The sequence below is a fragment of the Biomphalaria glabrata genome, chromosome 7 (assembly GCF_947242115.1).
Source record: "Biomphalaria glabrata chromosome 7, xgBioGlab47.1, whole genome shotgun sequence".
NCBI lineage: Eukaryota > Metazoa > Mollusca > Gastropoda > Planorbidae > Biomphalaria > Biomphalaria glabrata.
In genome coordinates this window covers 480,541-508,209 of record NC_074717.1, presented here as the reverse complement: position 1 = coordinate 508,209, position 27,669 = coordinate 480,541, and the positions used below count along the sequence as shown (strand labels likewise).

At 33.9% G+C, this 27,669-nt stretch overlaps 2 protein-coding genes across 3 annotated transcripts in view; one reads left to right on the top strand and one right to left on the bottom strand.

Annotated features, from left to right (window-relative positions):
- The window catches only part of LOC106054019 (apolipoprotein(a)-like), a 36,670-nt gene extending 30,634 nt beyond the window's left edge, over nt 1-6,036 (top strand). The window contains exons 14-16 of the mRNA XM_056037098.1: nt 1,657-1,860; nt 4,168-4,241; nt 4,790-6,036. Of these exons, the coding sequence (XP_055893073.1) occupies nt 1,657-1,860; nt 4,168-4,241; nt 4,790-5,023 (512 nt within the window). The 3' untranslated portion in view covers nt 5,024-6,036. The remainder of the gene's footprint in view (nt 1-1,656; nt 1,861-4,167; nt 4,242-4,789) is intronic.
- Nucleotides 6,037-6,242: 206 nt separating this feature from the next.
- Nucleotides 6,243-27,628, bottom strand: LOC106058231 (CCR4-NOT transcription complex subunit 10-like). Of its 2 annotated transcripts, none has more exons than XM_013215610.2 (18): nt 27,489-27,628; nt 25,517-25,787; nt 25,232-25,388; nt 24,445-24,506; nt 24,124-24,261; nt 22,561-22,632; nt 20,352-20,447; nt 19,710-19,869; nt 19,430-19,620; nt 14,762-14,877; nt 12,237-12,371; nt 10,600-10,677; nt 10,104-10,217; nt 9,770-9,900; nt 8,844-8,876; nt 8,330-8,478; nt 7,861-7,933; nt 6,243-6,624 (listed from the first exon to the last, which is right to left on the bottom strand). In XM_013215610.2, the coding sequence occupies exons 2-18, from the start codon at nt 25,778-25,780 to the stop codon at nt 6,563-6,565; spliced, it is 2,031 nt and encodes a 676-aa protein (XP_013071064.2). In that variant the 5' UTR covers nt 25,781-25,787; nt 27,489-27,628; the 3' UTR covers nt 6,243-6,562. The 2 variants fall into 2 exon arrangements, with proteins under 2 accessions (XP_013071064.2, XP_013071065.2); XM_013215611.2 differs by having other exon boundaries at nt 8,330-8,451.
- Nucleotides 27,629-27,669: the final 41 nt, after the last annotated feature.

The window sequence follows — 27,669 nt, the reverse complement described above, 5'->3', positions numbered from 1 at the left end:
TCGTAAGTACACATCATTTATCATAAGTACACATCATTTGTTGTAAGTACACATCATTTGTCGTAAGTACACATCATTTTTTGTAAGTACACATCATTTGTCATAAGCACACATCATTTGTCGTAAGTACACGTCATTTGTCGTAAGTACACGTCATTCGTTGTAAGTGCACATCATTTGTTATAAGTACACATCATTTGTTGTAAGTACACTTCATTTGTTGTAAGTACACTTCATTTGTTGTAAGTACACATCATTTGTCATAAGTACACATCATTTGTCATAAGTACACATCATTTGTCATAAGTACACATCATTTGTCATAAGTACACATCATTTGTCGTAAGTATACATCGTAAGTACACATCATTTGTCGTAAGTACACATCATTTGTCATAAGTACACATCTTTTGTCGTAAGTACACATCATTTGTTTTTACGGGGCAACAAAGTGGCTGAGTGGGACGAGTTTTAAGGAAAATGAATACTTCATCTTCACCCATCTCTTAGTCTGTTGAACCGTTGAGGTACCACACATGATCTGTCGACTGTCTTTCTCCATTCCTGTCTTTTGTCATGATTAGAATTTCTATGAAAGACTTGCCCAGTCCACTTTTAGTGTTGTTTTCCCATCGTTTTCTCTTTCTGCCTTTCCTTCTTTTTCCTAGTATTGTTCCCTGAAAAAAGGTCTTTGCGAGCCCTGAGGAGCTTTTGATATGGCCATACGTTAAGATAGTTTTTGTTTATTTTGACAGTCGTCAGCAGGTCATCGGGAGGCCTCAGTCGCCATTTGGGAACCTGTTCCGAATCTCCTCATTTACGATCCTGTCTTTGTAGATGGTACATAGGATCATATTCTAGGGCATCTTAGCTCCATTGCTAGGATGCTCCAATCTAGTTATGCAGTTAGCGTTTATGATTCGCAAGCTTAATGGACGAATAAATGCATTAAACACTAAACCCTAAATTCAATACTAAATAATTTCGTAAACATTATCCTAATTCCCTGCCTAATAAACATTACAGCTCCTCTAAAAATGTCCCAGACTCACAGGGACAAATAAGACTAAACATTTCTTGAATCCTAACGCAAATCATTAATTCTAATTTTGTTTCAATAAGCTAAACAAAAACCTTAACCTATCTCTGTTTTCTAATGCATATAACGTCAATTGAATATTATCTTATCTTATATAATACAGACGTTACTTCAAAAAAAGATGATTACGTCCTACGCGTCATGCATTTAGTCATGCATATTAGCAAATGACCTAAATTCTGCCAAGTCACTGGTTTTCCTGGCTAGCTCAGGCAACCCATTCCATGTTCTAACAGCACTAGGGAAGAAGGAGCATTTGTACAAATTTGTCCTAGCATATGGAACTAGGAATGTGCCTTTATCTTTGTTTCTATCTGAGTATTTTATTAAATTTTGTTTTTTGTATTTGAAGATTATGGTTCAGTGTTTTATGTATAATTGCTACTTTACTTTTAAGTCTTCTGTCCTGAAGGCTTTCTAAATTTAGTGATTATACTAGAAGATGATTACGTCCTACGTGTCGTGCATTTAGTCGTGCATATGTGCCTTTATCTTTGTGTCTTTCTGAGTATTAAACTATTCGCAATGCAAATTTTTTTGTTTGACATTCATTGCAGCCTCAGATCATCTTGCAACCACCCCAGCGATGACTTCAATGGCATCAACCTCAAACGCCTATTTCAACAGCTCTGAAGCTACTAGCACGGCGCCTCAGTCCACACAGACTTCATGGTTTAGCATAGCGTCTACACAGACTTCACTGACCAGCATGTCGACCCAGGCGTCCACACAGCAGATCGTTGAAACTAGCACTTCTAATGGTAACTATTCTTTAATAATGTTCTCCACGTACTCTTATCTTATACAATACAGACGTTACTTCAAAAAAGAAGATGATTACGTTCTATGCGTCATGCATTTAGTCATGCATGTTAACCAATGACTTAAACTCTGCCAAGTCATTGGTTTTCCTGGCTAGCTCAGGCAACCCATTCGATGCTCTAATAGCACTAGGGAAGAAGGAGTATTTGTACAAGTTTGTCCTGCTCTACTCGTCTAGCTAAATAAAGTCTGTGTTTGCCATATTAACTCACTCCCCATGGATCTCAGACAGACAACATTCTATACCACTTTTAAGAAGAACATTAAGACCTACTTGTTTGAAACTTTTTTAGATTAGTTTTTGATTTCTATCGTCGTGTTTGTGTTTGTAATGTTATTACAGCGCCTTGAGCCTACATTTTGTTTGTTTATAAATACAATTATTATTATTATTAAAGATAATGTAAGATATAATATTGTTTTATCAAGCACTAGGAGCGTGTGGTGCGTAAACTATGCAGGGGACAATGTAGATTACAGAAGTAGGCCTGACTGCAGACCTGTGACAAGCAATTGGACTTATTTGTCTCAACTGACCACTCGTTGTTACGTCACAGGTTTGTCCAATGGATCCTGGTTGCAGTTGCAGCTTCATTACACTCTATGGTTAGAGGGTTTGCGTGTCTAGATAAAAGCTCTCTAGATAAAAATGTTTGTTTGTAAAATGTTTTACATGTTTCGGATGTTCCATCAGAGTTGAAGATAGTTTACTTCCTAGTCCAAACCTCCCGCAGGACCACGGGGGATGGGAGCGGGCAGGGTTTGAACCCTCGACCGTCGATAAATCCGAACGACAGTCCAGCGCGCAAACCGCTAGACCAGGCAGCCATCCAATGATGGTCTAAATCAGTGGTGCGTAAAATATGCAGTGGACAATGTAGATTACAGAAGTAGGCCTGACTGCAGACCTGTGACAAGCAATTGGACTTATTTGTCTCAACTGACCAACTTATTTGTCTCAACTGACCATTTGTTGTCACGTCAAAGGTTTGTCCAATGGATCCTGGCTGCAGCTTCATTAAATTCTATGGTTAGAGAGTTTGCGTGTCACTGATGAAATATGGTCAGCAGGTCGTAAGTTTAGCAATACTGGTATAAATCATCGATTAAAACATTTTACACATTAGGTGTACAGCTACTAAAACAGACACAACACATCCACGTATTAGTTACAAGCTCCTTCAAGCAATGCGATATCGACATTCGCGGCTGGGAAGCACTAGCTCTCGATCGCTCCTCATGAAGCTGTGAGTCTCGGAGTCTCAAGATTTGAAGCAAGAAGAGTGGCCAGGGTGAAAGAGCGCCGAACCAACAAAAAAGCTGAGAGAAGAAGCAGGCCTATCTGCAACTGACATAACCCACCCATGCCACATATGCGGCCGGCTTTTTAAAGCGCGGATTGGGCTTTACAGCCATCTTCGAGTCCATAGGAAATAAGAAATGTGCTCATCTTCGACCACGAAGGAGGAGCTATATACATATATGTAGTTAAGACATTGTTCAGAGAATATTAAATCTAGCCTTAGAAGAACTGGAAGGCTGTTGTCATTATGTCGATATTACAGTGAAGAACGAAAGAAGAAGCACCAGAAGAAACCACGACACCGGTACTAATTTGTCAGAGTGGATGGAGAAATGTCAAGAAAAAAAAAAGATTGATATAATTAACCTTATGACATGAAGTTCAAAGTATTATTCATAGTTGTTCCCTACAATGTCCGTTAAGAAACTATCTAAGCAGCTCTATAGCAGTACTACCTTTTGATTGGTTCAAGAATCTTATTGTGTATATTAAGCCGATTATTAACTTGACCAGTAGGCCTATAAATTCTAACAAAACATTAATAGTTCATTTAACATTAAGGTTTTAGTTCTAGAAGTGGAAGAAAGAAAACAAATATGATGTTTACTTTAACTTCCTTATCTTCTTATCTTATATAATACAGACGTTACTTCAAAAATGAAGATGATTACGTCCTACGCGTCATGCATTTAGTCATGCAAGTTAACCAATGATCTAAACTCCGCCAAGTCACTGGTTTTCCTGGCTGGCTCAGGCAACCCATTCCATGCTCTAATAGCGCTAGGAAAAAATGAGCTTTTGTACAAATTTGTCCTAGCATATGGGACGAGGAATGTGCCTTTATCTTTGTGTCTTTCAGAGTATTTTATTAAATTTTGTTTTTGTATTTCAAGATAATGGTTCAGTGTTTTATGTATAATTGCTACTTTATCCTTTGTTTCAGACACTCAGAGCTTGTGTCCCATCTCATGTCATGTCAGATGTTCACCCAACATAAATATCAGTATTGAAATCAAGGTAAATATAAAAGACCATGGTTAGGGCTAGGATGTAGATTATCAACTCTGAAGGAAATTCAAAAACATGTAAACCATTTTACAAAACAAAAGTAATTATAAGTCTATGTGAGCATCTTGGTGTCTACAAATACAAAACAAATTCTATGGTCAAATAAGGGAAGAAAAGCAATAGAAAGATCTAGATCTTTGTCTGTGAGGATGAAACTTAGAACAAAAAATAAAGAGTTGGCTAAAGATATAAATCAAAAGTGGTTTAAATATTCCTAAGGGTACAAATAAGTGTTGACTGATCTAGTGCAAGTTCCTTCCAAGTACTCTGATAGATGTCAGCTTTTAAATAATAATAATAATCTTTATTATCCGTAAGGAAATTTGTCTTACAATTTGTGCATTACACCAAACAAAAAACATTATAACTATAAGAAACCAAAGTGTACATTCACACCAGACTCACTCATAATTTACATGTGACAAAGTTTATACCAGATTGTTCTTATTTAATGATTTGGTTGGCAGTAGACTTTAACTAGCTCTATTTACTTCTAGGTCTACAAGGAACAGATCCGACAAGAGCTCTTGGTCAACACAAACAGTCTTTCGAAAACGATTCGGACCAAGACGTCCGCCCCGGACCCGAGACCAACTGCCAGGGTGACAGGGGGTGTTGCCATAGCAGTTGTGGTAGTTGTAACGGTTTGTTTACTAAGTGGTGATGTTGTTACATTGTCCTGTTTCATATATTTGAAATTTAAAGGGAATTCCCTCTTGACCATGCAGTAAGACTCCGTTCTTGCTCTAATATTTTAAATGTGTCATTTTTATATTGATAATGTAATCATTTTACAAGTTTAATATATACACATTATTTCTTGCATTCTTGTTGGTACTTTGAACACATGAAATAAAATGTTATAGAATCAAAGTGAAACCTTTTTACTTGGGCTGTAGCTGTTAATATATTAAATTATGTCGGGCTGCTTCGAAATGTGTGTATGCCCTAACTAAATAACAAACATTAGTGGCTGAGTGGTAAACTGTATGGTTTCTGAACCACAGTATTGGGTTCGAATCCCTGTGTAGACTGGATTTTTTAATTTTTGTGATTTTTTAGGATAATCCTGAGTTCACAAAACTCTAATGGGTACCTGACCTCTGTTGTGGAAAGTGAAGGCGGTTGGTCATTGTACTGGCCATACAGCATCCTTGTTAAACAAACATATAAAGACAGATGCCCTTTACATCATTTGCCCCATAGATTGAAAGGTCTCAAAGAGGAACATTACTTTTATTAAAAACAATAACAGTATTTGTAGTCGAGATATATTCTGAAAAAAGCTGAATGTCTTCCACCTCTGATGCCTAAGGCAGATCTTGGATCTTTAAAATAAGTTGGCAAGATAAGATAACCAATGAGGAAGTGCTACGAAGAGCAGAGTGCCAGGACATCCGCTCTGTTATCAGCAGCAGACGCCTTGGCCACGTTCGTAGAATGCCAGTAGGTCGTCTTCCACAGGACATTCTGTATGGCGATCTAATAGTCGAGAAATATTACAAGCAGAAAAATCCCCTATCTGTATTGTTACCCTTTTCAGTTTTTGATTTGCTGTTACTCAATAAATACTTAACATATTTTATAATTCCTTCACTAAACTTAAGACTCAAGTGCTATGACTTATGAATCGTGCAATGGTCACATTAGGATTTTACTAGTATAAGTCTCTCAATACTGTCACATTGGTTATTCACCCATAATACTAATAATAGTTTTGAATAAAGTTCACTACTTTTGGTAGCCATGTTTGTGTAAGTTATCTATCTAGTAACACACAAAAAATGTTGGATGGCTGTCCCTTCAAACAAATGAGAGTAAAAATGCATACTTTTTTTTTTTTCACGAGATGATAAATATGAAACATCCCAAATTAAGTTAGACCACACAAAAAAAACAAACAAACAATTTTCTACCGTATTTTATGATTAAAAAAAATACAAGCAAGTAGAAATTTGTATCAAGTTTATTCTATTGAGGCATGTAAATCAAAGAAAGACAACTGCTCTGTGTTTACACGCCATGAGATTTAGTCAATTAGTAAATGTGGTATTTGTACACAATAGTAATGAGAGCTATTGCTACATTACGATGGCAGTAGATTAGAAAGTGAATAATAGTCAAACACACGAAAAAAAAAAAAAAAACTTAAATATCATAAAAGAAAAAAAAATTCCAACTTAAAAAAACAGTAGTCTCCAGCCATGACCAAGAAGGCAGCTTCAGACTTGACTAAGAAGGCAGCTCCAGACATGATGATGAAATCAGACTCAACTTCGAGAGATATAACCAAAATGTTCATTGATGACATTAATGGCTGCTTTCTTGTTGCCTGAAAACAAAAACAAAAAAGTTTTTAACTGATCGGTCTTGAAATGCTCAAAGTTGTCGATGAACAAAACAACATTAATCAATCCTTGATAGTGCGGTGAAAATGAAGATAATAATAATAATAATCTTTATTGTCCATATGGAAATTTGTCTTACAATTTGTGCATTACACCAAACAGAACATTGTAACTATAAGAAACCAAAGTGTACATTGGAGACTCCAAAGTACTAAATGAATTTCCAGAAGAAAAAAACATTAAAACAACATGTTATTACCAGATTGATTTATCAAAGAATGAACAATAAATTGCGACTAAAAATATTTAGATAATTTTTCGGCTTTTTAATAAAATTCATCACTATTAAGGTATGCTATGTATCTAGTAATGAATAGGGAAAGTTGCTTCTAATATAATAAAGACAAAAAAAAGCTGTCACACTGGACAGTATTGTGCTCGGCAATATTCATTATGGGACAAGAATATACTGTTTAAAAAGAGGCAGAGCTTCTTTTCCTCCAAAAAGAGAAGAAGGGAATTAGAGTCTGCGTTAGGAAGCAGTGGACCTGTAACGACACTGGAAAGTGCGTTGGTGTTGGTCCTGTATGGCAGAGTGCCTGAAATGTGGGCTGACAGAAGGGACAACTGGACCCTAGAACTCAGGAAATGGAAGTGAACCCAAGACTTGTCAACCGCTGCTTATTGTCGGTCCTCTCCACATTACCCACTGTAAATAAGCACCATCTTGTTTCTCTTTGGTTTGAGTTGCCTCCCTTAAGTTTACAACACTAGAAATGCAAAAGTACTGAATTTTTAAAAGCTAATTTATTTTTGAAGCTATTGAAAATTATTTTCCTTTTTTATATTTGTAACATATAGAGAATAGAATATGTAACATACAACATTCAAATCAGAGTTAAGCTTCTAGTCTAATAGGATAATGGGTCTATTCCTTTCATAAAGAATTAGTTTATTCATACAGAGCCAAACTATTTTTGTTTCTGCAATTACCATTCAAAAAAAATTAATCGATTCATAAACAGACAAATGATGTCCCTTGTTGTCAAGAATAATATTCTGTTCTAATCATTGTTTAGCAATGTATCAATCTATAAGAAAAAAAAAAACAATTTAAAAAAAAATAAAAAATCCCTTACACTTTTTAACTTGATTTTGCTGTGATACTATCAGTCTATCACCCTGAAATGTTTTTCTGAGGTCTATTTTAAGATATTTACCTTGTTTAAGGTCTAAGTAAAGCTTGAGGTAGAACATCTGGACAGGTATTGGGCTACCAACTTTCTCTGAAGACTGGAGAGAATAGAAATAGTTTAAATAAAACAGAAGGTATAACATTAGATTCACACAAAATCAATATCACAAAAGATCTAAGAACAGAAACAAGTTAAACTTGATAAGATTAGTATAATACAATTATTTATATAACATTTTCAGTCAAAAAGAAAAAGATCTAATTTCTTGTAATGGTTAGGTTTGTCTATTAATATTTGTTGTCCAAATCATGAAGAGTTATTGTTTATCTCAGAAAAATGACTCAGGAATAAACCTATTTTCATTTTTCTTCATTCAATATAATATTGAAGAGAGAGAACATAATAAACAAACATGTATGGTAAACAGATGAGCTGTAAAAGAGTCTTGCTGGGATCTACTGAAATCTTGGTTAAAAAAAACTAAATGACAAACCTCTGTTAAAGCTCTAAGCGACTTATCATAATCAGTTCTCATGGCATAAGCCACAGCCAGATTGTACTGCATTAAACCTTTAGCCACAGTCACAGAGTCTGGGCTCCATTTCACCAGAGAAGCTAAAAGAAAGATATATTTTCTCAACACTAAAAGAAATGTAAATAAAGTCTGAAGCTTTTAGTCATAAAACAAATGATGAATAAACAAGTCAGCACTTAGGTACAAAAGTTATTAAAAGAAAAAGGGGTAGATAACATGATGAAACGCAGATTAAATTCCAAGGATGACTCGTACCACGGACATCCGAACCAGCCCCATGGCCTAGCGCTTGACCATCCAGGTCCCCAATAATGGAAACCTTTCAGGTCAGAATAGTTATCTGGACCCACGGATGCTACCATTTGTACCTTAGTTATATGTCATGTTTATTCACTAAACCAATGACATTAATTTTTTATAAGTAACTAAGACTAAACAGATATTATTGTATATATTTTTCTTAGATACTTACTTCTGTTTTCTGCTAACCCATCCAGTTCTTTTTCTGTAGAAAAAAACAAACAAATAATAACAGAACTGAATGTGAGAAACATTTAGTTTGCAAATGAATCAAAATGACTAGCAGCAATGTTAAGTTGCATTATTTCTGGCTTGTTACTAAATCTCTAATTTATAAACAGTGAGAAAAACCAAAGTCAAATTTAAATTTATACCACTTCATATTGTAAGCTGTTGTCACTGAATGAATATAAAGTCTATAAATGTGACAAAGTTATGATAGAACTCTCCAACAAATGTCAACACCTTTTTTTTAGTTTTCCATATTGGTTTAGGTCAAGATTGTTTGGTTTAGGTCAAGATTGTTTAGTTTAGGTCATTCATATTTTCAGTCTTCTTGTTAGGTAATTTTATCAGATACTTTCTTGGTTTAACTTTTGGAAGTTCCTTCACATCTTGAAGATTACATTCTCGCCCAACCTCCTGGAGGTCTACAAGAGGGATATCAGTGGGTTGGGTTTCAACCTATGACCATTGGGACGATAGCCCAGAGTGCATACCACACAACCAGGCAACCACATTTTTGTTACTGTCTACATTTATTTTCAACAGTTTCGCTAAAACAAGTGTTCCCCAAACTTTTTTCTTAACGGAACACTTCACACTTTCTGAGTATTTAGCAGAACACTTTGCTTATTATTTAGTGAGATTTTTTTCCTTAATTCATGTGGTGGCCTACTAGTTAATTATTCCAGTAGTTCATGAATCACCTATTAAAGCCTCGTGGAACACTAGGGTTCCGCGGAACACCGTTTGGGAACCACTGCTTTATAACTATGAGAATATCTCCTCTCTTGCGAAGGTTTAGAAATGCCAATAAATTAACTTCATTATTGAAAGAACATTTTTTTTTATAAATTAAAAGAGTTATATCCTCACCTTGATCATTGTTTGCTTCTGGGAGGCTGGTACTGATGTCTGTGACTTTCTCTGGATTCAGTTCATCGATTGCATCCGCTATTCTATCCAGTGTAACTAATGCTTCCCCTTTGTACATGTGACCCAAGTATCTGAACAAAGATGAAAATAATTGTTTCAGGCTATGATGGTGTGTGAGTTAAATTATTTGAGGTAATGCTTTGAAATAATTACTAGCTCCAGTGACAACAAATACGTTGAGTAGCCACAATGAACTAATGCATCTCTTTGTATTATCAATGAACTATAAAGGACTACATTTTAAAGCAACGTTTCAAAGTTAACAGGTTCAAACCTCTGAGCTGCCGTCAAGTTTGGTTGCCGTAATAGATTGACAGCATGTGCCAGGGCTTTACAATACTCATTTTCACACAAAGCCACATAAGCACTGGCGGCTAGAATGGAACATCTGGAATTAAGTCAACAGGAAATATATTTAAAAAAAGAAATGGACAAAGATTGAAGAGGTTCATCTTAGATTACAAACTATTATGATCTAAACATTTTAGCTTTTTAAAATTATAATTTGAAACTAACTTATATATTCAGTAAGGACTTAACTTTAACTAAGAGCAATGTTCCTTATGATCCATAGCTTATTGAAGGCCAAATATATATATAATTTTAGTCTGCTATATAATAATAATAATAATAATAATAATAATCTTTATTATCCGTATGGAAATTTGTCTTACAATTTGTGCATTACACCAAACAAAAAACATTATATGACCTCCTTCATATATTTTTTATGACATCTCAAAGTCCAGTGATAAGTAAATCATCGTTACCTTAAATTGGCAGCTTCTGTCTCTCGGAGAGGATTCCCAGGCTCTGCTGATACTAGCACTGGGTCAGTAGGTGGAGGTCTGGGGATCCAAAAATCATTTGCATAAATTCATATACATCTACACCAAAACCAAATCAAAAATTCTTACCATGTATCTATACAGCAGTATTATTTCTCCATCAAACTAATTTTCATTAAAAACAAACAGAGCTAAATGATGTTGCTACTGAAAACTTTAAGAAATCAAATGTTTACAAACAATGTTAGTTGACTATAATTATATATATATATATATATATATGTGTGTGTGGGCATGAGTCATGGTCGGAATGATGTCACCCACACACTGGTTTCCCTCTCTAGGAACGGCACAAACTGCCTAAGAGTTGCCAGCTCCTTATTTTTCCTCAAGGTTGACTCCCAAAGCCTTTTCCATCTTTAGGTATAGCGGCAATGCAGCAGAGGTTTTCCCTTCTCTTTGGTGGGTAGCCAGCCAAGGCTAACAAGTCCCTCCTTTCTGTCACATACTAGTTTTAGATCCACTGTGACATGATGTGACTGGGAAGTCACTAATTGAGCTCGTGACTTTTCCATGAGAAAATATCGAGTCTGTAACTGAATATGGGGTGAATAAGTTAGTTATCTTAGAGCTCCCGCAGAGTGAGGATGTATGTATTTTACTCTGTCTGTTTGAATTTTTTGATTTGATATCAAGTGTAAACTTATGATATTCCACTGGACTTATGTCATGTGATATATTTTGTGATGGCTAGAATTGCCTACAAGTTGTTATCTTATTTTCCTATGTAATAAACATATGTCGCCTGCTGCGACTGAGTTAGTCTTTGAATATATATATGTGTTATCAGCACATCATTAATGCTACACTTCCCAAAGCTTACTGGTTTAGGCACCAGTTACTCGCCTTTGCCCCATCTCCTGTTAATGTAAACAGTTCCACCAAATTCAATATTATCTGAGCCACACATAAAGGAGTTGGACTAGTTGTCAGAGACTATTTGAGAAACTTTACTATAATTACACAGACATTAATTAAACAAAAATATAGTTTCAAATATAATTACACAGACAGTGATTGAATAAATACCTAGTCAAAATGTTAGTGTATAGTAGCATAAAACAGCTGTTACATTAAGTTGTTTTTTATAGATTTCTGCAGAGCAAAGTTATGGTTATATTATTAAATAGTTTCTCAGAACAGCGAGTTAATTCCAAACCGTAAAAGTAGAGGTGTAGAAATTTAGCCGGTTGAAAGTAGATAGTTTGTTTGCAGAAAGAGGCAGATGATAAAAAGTATTTCAAGGACAGAGATATTCAGTTGGGATCTTGAATGTGGACAGTAAATTTGTTTAATTAAATTGTATTGTACAGTGTGTATGTTATTAAAGTGATTCCTTGTTCCAGAATTTAAGCTTTGTATTCATTGTTGAAGGATCTTAGTTGTTTTGAATGAATATACAATATCGTTTGAGTGTTCAGTAATTGTTTAAAAGTAGAAATCTATACTAAATTATAACATCAGAAACGCATTGTCTAATCAACACAATCTCATCGTAGCATCAAGACATCATCACATCTAGCACTCAAACATAGACGTTGTTACAGTTAGAAACGTACCCAGACTCAGCTTGCTCATCTGGTGGTGGACTTTTTACATCCAACGAGTCCACGGGTAATAAGGCGAAAGCATTTTTTAAACAGAATGAAGCAAATCCTAGATTTAAAGTAGGAAACACACCCCCAGAGGCGCTGCTACAGTTTGGAAGAGAAAGAATAATGAAATACAATACATTGAAAAAAAATAAAATCTGAAAACAAAACAAAAATAACCAATAAGCTAGCTTCAATAAATATGAAAAAGAAGTTGTTTTTTTCTTTAAGTTTTAATGTAAAATATCATTACTAACAGAGGCATGGTGGCTGAGTGGTAAAGCGATTGTGACCCGAACCAGGGGTTCTGGGTTCAAATCCTGGTAAAGACTGGGATTTTTAACTTCGAGATCTTTGGATGCCTCTGAGTCCACCCAGCTCTAATGGGTACCTGACATTAGTTGGGGAAAAGTAAAGGCGGTTGATCGTTGTGCTGGCCACATGACACCCTCGTTAACCGTAGGCCACAGAAAGAGATGACCACCAGGTCTGAAAGGGGAACCATTTTTTGTATCATTACTAACATGAACAAATTTTCTGTTTCAAAATATTGGAATTTTAATCATGAGTTATTGTATGCAGCAGATAGATCTATGTCCAAAAATGAGTGCTTTGAACATTTCCATTTTTTTTCTTAGAGAAAGCACTCATGACTGAAGACACACACATATATATATATATATATATATATATATATATATATATATATATATATATATATATATATATATATATATATATACATACAATTAAACCTAATTCCTTACACATATATATATATATATATATACATACAATTAAACCTAATTCCTTACACATATATATATATATATATATACATACAATTAAACCTAATTCCTTATATATTAATAGTTTGTCTTCGCCAGTATATGATTCTCAATATAGTGTTTGAAGAAAACAGCTCATCTTTATACTGTGTTATCTGCACCCAACATTTTCTGACCCATTGTCATATAATAATAATTTCATTTAAACTGTGCTGTTCAGAAACATACTGTGTAGTGACTTGCGTGGCCTAAACTGCTTGGCTGCCTACCAAAGGGCCTCAAGTTCGAATCCCAACTATGTTTGAGTGGTGCTTACTAAGCACCTAAAGGTAGCAAAGAAACTTGCTCCCAGATACCTTATCACCCCATAGGTCCAAAACAAAAATTGGAGCATGCTATAGGATGAAAGATGCTCTATACAAAAGCAATTCATTAAAAAAAAATCCCCCAACAGCTTTTAAAAGCAAAACAGACATACAACAGAGATAACATTTTCACATGCTTAGAAAACATGTTTTTCACAAAAGTAACTAAAATGAATAGGAGAAATAAATATGTAAACTAATCAAATGATAAATTTTGAACAGGTAGGTGTTTTTTGCTTCTTTTGCATTTGGTTCGTCTGAACTTGATGGGCTGTAAGGTTAAAGAAAAACAGTGGGGAACAACCAGCTGACGTATAAAAACATGAATTTTTCCAGCCAGTAAAGTTTAGAATTATACTATTTGATACCAGCGCTTTGCTATGTTGAAACAAAAAAAGAATATTTACTTTGAACATAACACTTTTTTTTTTAATGTCCTCTTATCTTATCTTATATAATACAGACGTTACTTTAAAAAAGAAGATGATTACGTCCTACGCCTCATGCATTTAGTCATGCATATTAACCAATGACTTAAATTCTGCCAAGTCACTGGTTTAGCTCAGGCAACCCATTCCATGCCCTAATAGCACTAGGGAAGAAGGAGTATTTGTACAATGGAATGTCTCACTTACAAAACTCCCCACCTAAGACATACATTTTGACCTTTGAATTCTAGTAGCCCATAAGAATGAAATAACTTTGTTTTGCTCCTTCTATGGGATATTCCAATAAGGATAATGATTTCATTATTTAAACTTTGCAAAAAAAAACTTCTTGGCCCATCAGAGATGTTTTACAGCAGAGATCATTTCTATTAATTTTTTCATAGCTTTTTTTCCAGACATAATTCCACATCAATATGACAATACTAGATAAGATAAAAGTAGTTAAGTAAAGTTCCCCTTTCAGACCTTGAGGTCTATAGGGCAGATGATGTAAAGGTCATCCATTTCTGTGGCCTATGGTTAATGTGGGTGTCATGTTGCCAGCACAATGAACAACCACTTTTACTTTTCCCCAACTCATGTCAGGTACCCATTAGAGCTGGGTGGGCTCAAAATCCCGAAATTAAAAATCGCAGTCTTCATTCAAACTCAGGACCCCCAGTTTGAAAGCCAGAACTTTACCGCTCAGCCACCACGCCTCCAACTAGATAAGATAAGATAATTTTATTTGTCCAAACAAATGGAAATTCAGTTTGAATACAGTCATTTTTATACAAATCTAAAAAAAAAAAAAAACACTTTTTATTATCAAGAACAAACAAAAATTGCATTTAAACAAATCTTTTTCTTTTTTTTTTATACAACTCAAGAGACTCTAGGCATTGACTTACACTTTTCTATCTTTCTGAACTCCTTGACCCAAGATCAATTTGTGATGGAAGCCAGAGCCAACAGATGCCTGAATAACTTCCAACTTGTGTCTGTGTTCCCTATCCACATCATTGTTCTAAACACAGAGTAGAGAGATTCAAGTTTTACACTACATAACATCTTACTGGTCAGTTTGATACTTTGAAGAACTTGTTAAACACAGAGTAGAGAGATTCAGGTTTTATACTACACATCTTAGTGGTCAGTTTGATACCTTGAAGAACTTGCTAAACACAGAGTAGAGAGATTCAAGTTTTACACTACATAACATCTTACTGGTCAGTTTGATACTTTGAAGAACTTGTTAAACACAGAGTAGAGAGATTCAGGTTTTATACTACACATCTTAGTGGTCAGTTTGATACCTTGAAGAACTTGCTAAACACAGAGTAGAGAGATTCAAGTTTTACACTACATAACATCTTAGTGGTCAGTTTGATACTTTGAAGAACTTGCTAAACACAGAGTAGAGAGATTCAAGTTTTACACTACATAACATCTTAGTGGTCAGTTTGATACTTTGAAGAACTTGCTAAACACAGAGTGGAGAGATTCATGTTTTAAACTACATAACATCTTAATGGTCAGTTTGATACTTTGAAGAACTTGCTAAACACAGAATGGAGAGATTCAAGTTTTATATTACATAACATCTTAATGGTCAGTTTGATACTTTGAAGAACTTGCTAAACACAGAGTAGAGAGATTCATGTTTTACACTACATAACATCTTAATGGTCAGTTTGATACTTTGAAGAGCTTGCTAAACACAGAGTAGAGAGATTCAAGTTTTATATTACATAACATCTAAATGGTCAGTTTGATACTTTGAAGAACTTGCTAAACACAGAGTAGAGAGATTCAAGTTTTACACTACATATCTTAATGGTCAGTTTGATACTTTGAAGAACTTGCTAAACACAGAGTAGAGAGATTCAAGTTTTATACTACATATCTTAATGGTCAGTTTGATACTTTGATGAACTTGCTAAACACAGAGTAGAGAGATTCAAGTTTTATACAACATATCTTACTGGTCAGTTTGATACTTTGAAGAACTTGCTAAACACAGAGTAGAGAGATTCAAGTTTTATACAACATATCTTACTGGTCAGTTTGATACTTTGAAGAACTTGCTAAACACAGAGTAGAGAGATTCAAGTTTTATACAACATAACATCTTAATGGTCAGTTTGATACTTTGAAGAACTTGCTAAACACAGAGTAGAGAGATTCAAGTTTTACACTACATAACATCTTAATGGTCAGTTTGATACTTTGATGAACTTGCTAAACACAGAGTAGAGAGATTCAAGTTTTATATTACATAACATCTTAATGGTCAGTTTGATACTTTGAAGAACTTGCTAAACACAGAGTAGAGAGATTCAAGTTTTATATTACATAACATCTTAATGGTCAGTTTGATACTTTGAAGAACTTGCTAAACACAGAGTAGAGAGATTCAAGTTTTATATTACATAACATCTTAATGGTCAGTTTGATACTTTGAAGAACTTGCTAAACACAGAGAAGAGAGATTCAAGTTTTATACTACGTATCTTAATGGTCAGTTTGATACTTTGAAGAACTTGCTAAACACAGAGTGGAGAGATTCATGTTTTAAACTACATAACATCTTAATGGTCAGTTTGATACTTTGAAGAACTTGCTAAACACAGAATGGAGAGATTCAAGTTTTATATTACATAACATCTTAATGGTCAGTTTGATACTTTGAAGAACTTGCTAAACACAGAGTAGAGAGATTCAAGTTTTATACTACATATCTTAATGGTCAGTTTGATACTTTGAAGAACTTGCTAAACACAGAGTAGAGAGATTCATGTTTTATACTACATATCTTAATGGTCAGTTTGATACTTTGAAGAACTTGCTAAACACAGAGTGGAGAGATTCAAGTTTTATATTACATAACATCTTAATGGTCAGTTTGATACTTTGAAGAACTTGCTAAACACAGAGTAGAGAGATTCAAGTTTTATACTACATATCTTAATGGTCAGTTTGATACTTTGAAGAACTTGCTAAACACAGAGTAGAGAGATTCATGTTTTACACTACATAACATCTTAATGGTCAGTTTGATACTTTGAAGAGCTTGCTAAACACAGAGTAGAGAGATTCAAGTTTTATATTACATAACATCTAAATGGTCAGTTTGATACTTTGAAGAACTTGCTAAACACAGAGTAGAGAGATTCAAGTTTTACACTACATATCTTAATGGTCAGTTTGATACTTTGAAGAACTTGCTAAACACAGAGTAGAGAGATTCAAGTTTTATACTACATATCTTAATGGTCAGTTTGATACTTTGATGAAATTGCTAAACACAGAGTAGAGAGATTCAAGTTTTATACAACATATCTTACTGGTCAGTTTGATACTATGAAGAACTTGCTAAACACAGAGTAGAGAGATTCAAGTTTTATATTACATAACATCTAAATGGTCAGTTTGATACTTTGAAGAACTTGCTAAACACAGAGTAGAGAGATTCAAGTTTTATATTACATAACATCTTAATGGTCAGTTTGATACTTTGATAAATTTGCTAAACACAGAGTAGAGAGATTCAAGTTTTACACTACATATCTTAATGGTCAGTTTGATACTTTGAAGAACTTGCTAAACACAGAGTAGAGAGATTCAAGTTTTATACTACATATCTTAATGGTCAGTTTGATACTTTGAAGAACTTGCTAAACACACAGTGTAGAGATTCATGTTTTAAACTACATAACATCTTAATGGTCAGTTTGATACTTTGAAGAACTTGCTAAACACAGAATGGAGAGATTCAAGTTTTATATTACATAACATCTTAATGGTCAGTTTGATACTTTGAAGAACTTGCTAAACACAGAGTAGAGAGATTCAAGTTTTATACTACATATCTTAATGGTCAGTTTGATACTTTGAAGAACTTGCTAAACACAGAGTAGAGAGATTCATGTTTTACACTACATAACATCTTAATGGTCAGTTTGATACTTTGAAGAGCTTGCTAAACACAGAGTAGAGAGATTCAAGTTTTATATTACATAACATCTAAATGGTCAGTTTGATACTTTGAAGAACTTGCTAAACACAGAGTAGAGAGATTCAAGTTTTATATTACATAACATCTTAATGGTCAGTTTGATACTTTGAAGAACTTGCTAAACACAGAGTAGAGAGATTCAAGTTTTATACAACATATCTTACTGGTCAGTTTGATACTTTGAAGAACTTGCTAAACACAGAGTAGAGAGATTCAAGTTTTATACAACATAACATCTTAATGGTCAGTTTGATACTTTGAAGAACTTGCTAAACACAGAATGGAGAGATTCAAGTTTTATATTACATAACATCTTAATGGTCAGTTTGATACTTTGAAGAACTTGCTAAACACAGAGTAGAGAGATTCAAGTTTTACACTACATAACATCTTAATGGTCAGTTTGATACTTTGATGAACTTGCTAAACACAGAGTAGAGAGATTCAAGTTTTATATTACATAACATCTTAATGGTCAGTTTGATACTTTGAAGAACTTGCTAAACACAGAGTAGAGAGATTCAAGTTTTATATTACATAACATCTTAATGGTCAGTTTGATACTTTGAAGAACTTGCTAAACACAGAGTAGAGAGACTCAAGTTTTACACTACATAACATCTTAGTGGTCAGTTGGATACTTTGAAGAACTTGCTAAACACAGAGTAGAGAGATTCAAGTTTTACACTACATAACATCTTAATGGTCAGTTGGATACTTTGAAGAACTTGCTAAACACAGAGTAGAGAGATTCAAGTTTTACACTACATAACATCTTAGTGGTCAGTTTGATACCTTGAAGAACTTGCTAAACACAGAGTAGAGAGATTCAAGTTTTACACTACATAACATCTTAGTGGTCAGTTTGATACTTTGAAGAACTTGCTAAACACAGAGTAGAGAGATTCAAGTTTTACACTACATAACATCTTAATGGTCAGTTTGATACTTTGAAGAACTTGCTAAGGAATGTGCAAAATATTAAGATACAGAGATCTCACCAAACTTGAGAGGACATTGTCATGAGTTAAAAAGCATACAGATGGTGCTGGAATGATCACTGCAAATGGGTTGAGCCAGCTTTTGACTAGGAAAGTTGATCAAAATAAAAACATTTTCATGTCAAGTTTTCCACTCCAGACTTAGACAACAAATTGTCAAGTAGCTTGGCTATAGAACCAAATGTCTAAGCTACTGCTGTATGCTATCACATTCACTAAATCTTATCTTCTTAAGAAGATCTTAAACTAGAGAAATGTTAACTGTGAAGAAATATAGCATTAGTTGCACCAGTAAAAAGTGGTTGCTTTCAATTAGCACGTTAATTTGACATCTTTTATGAGTACATATTTCAATTGGATTGTCTCAAAATAATTTAGAGATATTTATTGATCAACCAACACTCGTTAACAATGGCGTGAAGCAGTTTAAAACTGATAAGTTATTTAATAAAATCCACATAATGCTTCACTTTAATAATTCTCAAACTTTACTAATTTAACTATAGTGCTAGCCGAGTCTTGTCACAGGGGTAGAAAACTGTTTACGCCAAATGCCTCACCTCTCTATGGAACATGATACAGCACTCCGCTAACCTTAGCCAGAGTCTGGGGTTTCTGTGATAGACTTGCACACATTCAACAAAACAATCAAAGGCCAAGCTGGGTCGCTGGCTGTGTAACTGGAGCACGCCCAGATTGTAGAGAAGAACATAATGTTGACTGACATAGCTGAGCTGGAGTGGAGGTCGGGCTGATAAAGATATTACATCATAGTCTGGTTACATGAAAACTTATTTACAAATATTCAACATCTAACAAAACAAAACAAACTATTATTACCTTTATCATTAGGGACTGCATCTCTCATTATTTTCTCATTGAATTTCAAGGCGTCTCGTATTTGGCAGATACCAAAATTTGGCTTTTTTAAACACATGTTGATCAGAGCTTGATTATTATGATATAAAACAGCAAGACACTCTCCAGTGCTGGGGGACAGCTGCAAAAGTTACAAAAGAATTACAATTAATTTATGACAAAACAAAATAACATTTTAAAAACTTTTTTAATTGAAAAGATTTCTCATCAATCTGAGAAAAAAATTAAACAAGAGTTTAAAATCACAAATAAGTTATTTTTTTCTATATTATTCAATAGCAAATCATGAAAGGGAAACTTAGTTCTTTTAGTGTATGTTAAAAATTAAAAGCTTGGAGTGGGGATGGCAATGAAGGGAACAAAATTGAGGAATATGAAGCACTAGCGGTCACTTATGATGATAACATCTAAAAAAAAAAAAGTTTAGAAAAAACTACTTTTAGATTGGGGAAAGAGGGATTTGGATGTAAGAATAGATAGGATGGGCCTTCTGTTAAAACTTGATATTATAATTAATAGTGCTTGCCAGAAATAGATTGACTTATATTCAATAAGTTAAAGATAGTGCTCAAATCAAAATTAAAACCCCAAACAAAAACTCACATGCGAACTGGGTGGATTGCCCAACATTTTGGCTGCCTTCTTCAGATTTCCTTTTAAATATTCATAATATGCCTTCACATAGACAACTGGAGGACTCTGTCAAAGAAACCAAAGTTTACTGTACATATACATAACACTGGTGTGTGACATAAAGGTAACCAAATATAAGCACTAACTTATAAGAATACATAACAAAGATAGCTAATATAAACATTCAGTGACTCATGCACTTAAAGGAGTAACAATGATGAGCTGTTGCAGAAAGTGAAAAATGGTTAGTTAACAATAGAGAAGGAAAAAAAGGTTGAAAATGCTGGCAGGTTAGGTGATTACAAATGCCTATTCTGTGATGATGTGTTTCAAGAATTGGTCTCTTTAGTTACATGAGAAGTTGCAAAGGGAAATGATTGTCTCTTGAGACATAAAATGCCAGATGACCAAAAGAATGTTAGATGGCATTAAGTGACTAACAGAAGATCAGCTTATTGAGATAAGTAAAGAATAGGGCAGAGGATGTAAAGGTCTTCTGTTTCTATGGTCTATGGTAAAAAAGGGTGATTAAGAAGGTCAGTTTATAAAAGCACAACAGTGGCGTAGCTAGTGATATGGGGGCCCGGGGGCTTGACCTCTTTAGGGGGCCCCTGCAATTTGACATTCAACAGCATGACATGAGATAATGGCATAATATTTAATGTAAAAACTAATTTCAGACACTCATTTTGGGGGGACCCCTTTCAAGTGGGGGCCCAAGGTTCAGGGGTGCCACCCATGAGACCAAGTAAACCCTGAAACCAGAATTTCCAAATTTTACAAACCCTGAAATCATAAACCCCAAACTTTACCAACCCTGAAACGTACCGCATATACAATTTCAGCACCAAAATTTTACGAAAGAAGAACAGTATTAAATTACTACCTAGATCTGTATCATAATATGCCCCCCATGTTTTAAATATGTAATTAGTAAGCCTATCATTATAATAAATAGAGTTTGTGAGTATTTATTGATAAAGCTTGTAATACAAGTTAAGAGGATTTAGTACAATTTTATATTAACAATGTTTGTAAACCTCCCCCCCCCCCCCAAACACACAGTTATTTTAAATGATGTTTCTCTCTTAACATTTTTCCCCTCATTATTCCTTTGAAGCAGCCTACTTTAATCAACATTGATAAAACTGATTCCATCAATGTACATGCATGGACCTGTAAATCTATTGCAACAAGATAAAATTGATTTTGAGATTTAAAACAGATTTACTCCAAAATGAACATTAAGATTTAGTTTCTTCTAATATTTAAATGTAGACCTAGATGGCTAGAATGTGCTGGACTGCTTATACATAATTATAATTTATTTGCATAAATCTATTGACCAATCGATCTATTTTTTCTAGCCTTCAGGCGAACGCAAACTTACTAATTTAATTCTTCAATCATTGATTCTAGTTCTGACCTAAAAATGATGTAAATATCCTAAATCTAGATCCTACTTCTATAATACTCTAGACATAGGCTAAGGCTCTATGTCTATATGGAACCTATACAAATATTAAAATATAAAACACGGGAAAAAAAAAATAATTTCTCACTCGTGAATTTTTTTTCTATTTCTAGATCTAGGACTAGCCGCTAGATACGCGAGTAGATCTAGACTATATCTATACTAAATACAAGACTTTACAGTCTAGATCACATCTAGATTGACCATAGAAATAGATCTAGACTGTAAATCGAGCCGATTCGAGGCGCGTTCCGTAGATCTAGAAATTCTTTATAGATCTAGATATAGATCTAGAATGTTTACACTTTTTTGTCACTTAAAAAAAAAAAAATACTGTACCGGTAAATAAAGCTTAGTGCGCATGCAAAGTGAAAGTCTCGCGAATAGCGAGATATGAGACTGGTCGATTTTGTTTAAAAATGGCGGCTCGCGTGATTGGAACTTACAAACTAAAATTAATGGGGGAAAATGACCAGAAATTTCGAAAAAATCTAAATCAACTAAAAACCTGGATTTTTACAAAATTGTAGAAGGCAAACCCGGAGGGGGGGAAAATCGGACCCCCCAAAACCCGGATTTCCGGGTTATTCCGGAAAAGTGGCACCCCTGCCAAGGTTGTTTTTATAATTTGAATCCCTCCTCTCCCCAACTCACCCTAGCTACGTACAGAAGCACAAGTATTAGGAACTAATAAAAAAAGCTTACATTCCCTTGAAGTGCTTTATACTCTTTCTTATTTTTCATTTGCTTGGACATTAGGTTACAGCGTACTTTATACTGAAAGTAAATACAACAGAAATCATTAGCCTAAAATAATTATTTCAATCAATCTTCTTTCTACACAAATATTAGAGAGAAAAAAAGTAAAGTACCCCTATCAGACATATATCACTTTTGACTAGCATAACACCTTTAGTAAAATCATTAAATTTAGAAATCCTTCAAAAAAGGATAGAAGACTTAAAAGTAAAGTAGCAATTATACATAAAACACTGAACCATAATCTTCAAATGCAAAAACAAAATTTAATACAATACTCAGAAAGACACAAAGATAAAAGCACATTCCTCGTTCCAAATGCTAGGACAAATTATACAAATGCTTCTTCTTCCCTAGTGCTATCAGAGCATGGAATGGGTTGCCTGAGCCAGCCAGGAAAACCAGTGACTTGGCAGAATTTAAGTCATTAGTTAACATGCATGACTAGATGACATGTAGACATGTAGGACGTAATTATTTTCTTTTCTGAAGTAACGTCTGTATTTTATATAATAAGACGTGGCTTTCTATAGGGCAGATAATATTGAGGTCATCTGCTTCAATGGCCAACAGTTAATAGGGGTGTCATGTGGCCAGCACAATGACTAACCACTTTACTTTCCCCATCCCCAACTAATGTCAGGTACCCTTTAGAGTTTGGTGGACTGAGAGGTGCCCTTAAAATCCCAAAATGAAAAATCATAGTCTTCACCAGGATTCAAACCTGGGATCCATCAGTTCAGAAGCCAAGTGCATTACCACTCTGCCCTCACGCCCCCAGACAAAATATTCAGTATTGAAAAAAGCTTCTAAAGGCTCTGTTTATTTATCATAAATGCCTAAAGTAAATTAAAAATCAAATGTTGGTATGATTGAAGATATTTTTGACACTAAAAATTTATTTGAAATATTACATTTTTCAAGTCTATTCAGGTGGTTATATTTTCCTAAAAGTTTTCAAAAGATCCCCTATTCACTGAATGTCTACAGTATCCAATGCAGCTATTTATTATCAAAACTGAAAATTGCAAAACAAAGAAGTAAATGAACAAATGTGTCATCAAATTTATTTTTAAAAATTTTGTTTTGCATGTTTCAGATGTTGCTTCAGAATTGAAGATTATTACATCATAGTCCAAACCTCCTGCAGGACAGCAGAGAATAGCAGCGAGAAGGATTAGAACTCAGGACCATTGAGATGACAGTCCAGAACATATAACATATGACTAGGCAGTATTTTGATCTCCCTATTACCATCATCATTAAATGAAATAAACTTAGCTGTGTTATTTATGTTTTCAATTTAAATGAAGCTTCTGTATACTTAAATTTCTATTTTAAAGTTAGAATGTCTCAAATAAGGTATTCACAATAGAGCTATCATTGAATGAAAGCACCTACGACAAAACAATTTTAAAGTTCTTTTTTATTTTTTAACAATTAGCAAACTGAGTTCTTAACATTTTCGTCACATTTTTGAAAATGTTTTTATATGAATAAAATACAAACCAAATTTAATTTTGCTTTCAAGGCTTCCTGAGCTCCAGCGTTGTTGGAATCATTTTTGTCCTTATCTCCTTGTGATGACTGACTTTTACCACTCAGAAATTTCTCAATATTCAAAATCATTCTCCAAGCATCAAAAGGCTACAAGATAAAACATGCCATTTATTATACTGACTTCTTTTTTTTTTTTTTTTATATTAATAATAAAGTTTCTACAAACCAGTTCAACTTAGCGTTACTATACATGTTTAAAGTTTCTATAAACACACTTAATTAAAAGTTTTTATAGCATAATTCATCCAAGGAACTAACGTGTAGACTTACTTGATGGACCGAGAGATACAATTCTGTTAACAGTAACATTACTTTCTGCGCCAGAGCTTCATCTTTACAAAACATTAAAAGACAAATTCAAACAAAAGTTTGAATTATATATCAAGCAAAATATACACATTCTAATACAAATATTTTCATGATACAGACAATTCCTATTAAATCAGCATGGCTTAGTTTTGGTCTAACACTAATAACTTTCTTTGATTCTACAAGAATATTCAACAGGCATAAACTTTATGTAAATAATGTAAAGGGTTTGAAAGATCCACCATTCTCACTTTAGATATTGGTGACAAGGGAGGTTACACAATTCGTTTGCTAACAAAGGGATGTGAGGCTGAGGAGCATAAACAGTTTCATAACCTATCAAGGGGACTCAAGTTCCTATCACAACTTGAGCTGAGTTGTATTTGCTGAGTGCCTAAAGGCATCCCCGCATCATGGAAACTTTTTCTGAAATACCTCCACCCAATCGGTCCACAAAAGAGATTGGACCAAAGTGCACTGAGTATACTAATAGCATGAAAAATGCATTTTATAAAATAAGTTTTTTTTCAAAATCAAACAATTACACAAAACTATATTAGCAATTTATCAAATAGAATACATACACTTTAAAATGTGTAAATTCAAGATAAACTTTAAACAAACATTTATCAAGAATTACACTTCTTGAACATTCAATTTAATTAAAACCAAATTAAAATATTTATAAAATAAAAACACTTTTCGCCTATTAGTTCAATGTGCTTGGCAAATTTCATAAGGTTCTCACCTATTGGTTCAATATATTTAAATAGTTTCTCTAGGATGGAGAGCGCTGCTCTATGCTGCTTCTCATGATACAAAATGACGGCCTTATTGTAATAGACTACGGCATAGTCTGCATCGTCCAAGTTGCTCTTTTCACTAAGGTCTGGAGAAATCCTAGCCTAGAAACAATCACATGCCTATTAAGTTATATATCCTAGAGAATGTAATGAGTAAATGACCTTAGCTATTAAACAATTAATCTTTAGATTAAATTATTTCTCTTAAATATTTCCATCAAATGCCGTACCATGGTGAAAACTGTTTGGATGTTATGTCGGAACTCATCGACAGCTTTGCACTGACTTTGATAGAATAAAGCTACTGAACGATTCAAGATAACCTTGACATCAGTTGGCCTGGCATCGGCCAGCTGGCTCATAGTTTTGCTACAATTAACATACTGGCCCATTTCAAACTCGCTCATGGCTTGGGCAGCTAGTTCTCTTTGATGGTCGGTGACTGGAGGCTGAGGCGGTGCATCATCAGATCTTTCATTATCAACTGATGACATGGTTAAGCTGGAAAGTAAAATAAAAAACAACATATTGTTAATCTAAAGCAAAAAAAAAATATTTTTTTTTTATTAAATAAAGAAAAAAAAAACAACTAGAGTTAAAAACAGCACACATTGAATTAGAAGGCAATGAAAAAGCAGACATACAGGCTATGAAGAATTAACAAAGAATGAACAAACAAATGAAAATCCCTCTCTACCCAGAAGAAATTATGAAAATAAACGATGTAGAATAAATGAGAATTGGACCAGTTCACAGCCCAATTACAAGAAAAAGGATGCCTAATATAAGCTAGATCTTGACATGACCAACACATAATTTTTCAACTTAGAACTGAACACAACAGAATGAGGCAACATATGTTCCAGAAGCTTAAAGTCAGGATGAACAAAACCTACACCTGTGGCGCAGCACCTGAGAATGCTGACCATGTCCTTCAAAGCTGCATACTATTTCAAGACGCCTGAACAAGACTCTGGCCCCAAAACCCTCCTATAGAAAAAAAAACTATACGGAGAACTGCGTGATCTGGAAACCACTGCACAGTTCATCTCAGATATAGGATTACTGATCTGAACCCTCCAACATGTAAAATGAGAAAGAAGAAGAAAAAAACTTAAATGGATTAATTGAAAGGAAATGAGGGATGGCTCCTCTGGAGGTGTAAAGCTAGAGAAACGAGGACATTTAGATAATCAATGAAACACAAAAAAAAATAAGAATAAAATAATAAATCTAGATTCTTAGACTAGGAAATTGTTAAACTCATTTTAAAAATAGATTTAGACATAGATTAGATCTAGATTAACATCTAGCTTGTAGAAATAAAGCTATATCTAGACAATAAAATATAAATCAATTTGATATTGGCCAGTACCATTGGCAAAAATGTTACTTCTCACAAAGATCTGGATATAAACAACTGTTCCACTTCTTCACTTGTCTAAAACTAAAACCATTGTTAGATTAGATTGATTAAAATTATCTATCAATACTATTATTTCATCTACTCTAGCCTACTCCAGTAGCTAGAACTGCTAGATGATACTACTATTACTAGATCTAGATCTACTACTCATCTCTTAGAATCTCTAGACTAGAGACTAGAGTCAGAGAGTAGTAGAGTCGAGAGACTATATTTTCTTTTCTAGACCTAGATTAGTAGATTCTAGATCAGTAAGATCAACTATCTTCTTAGTATCTAGTGATTCTAGTCTAGATTAACTAATACTAAGACTGTCTAGAGTCTAGAGTTAGAAAATTAGAGTATTTTCTAGAGTCCAGAGAAGAGTCTAGCAGAGAGTAGTAGAGTAGAGTCACTAGACTAGAGTAGAATTTCAATTTATTATTTATAAATTATAATTATAATATAATGATTTATAATTTTTTTTTTAAATCTAGGTCTAGAATACTTAGTAACTCTAGAGATTTAAGATTATAATTATTAGTGACACTGATAATCTGATTAGTGTTTACTTTTACGTCTTCTAGACTCGATTACTCTATTATCACTCTATACTATTATACTAGAATTTACTACTAGATCTAGATCTATGTCTATTACTCTATATTCTATTTCTATCTGTTCGGGATAGAAGACTTAAAAGAAACACTAATTTAGAAGGACTAGAAGGGAGATCTTAAGGCCGAAAGTTTTAGACTAGCTAGGATGGATTAGATTCTTGAAATCTAGAATAGTCTTACGTCTAGATTTTAATTTAGGAAGATGATCTATCATTCAATGTTATCTACTGTTATGTTTTTAGTTTTCAAGTCTACTTCAAAGTTATCGATCTTGCTTTTCTATTCTTACCATAAACGATAAATTTGGAAAATGGTAAGACAAAGATCGACAAAATATAGTCTTTTTGAATCATAGATTCTA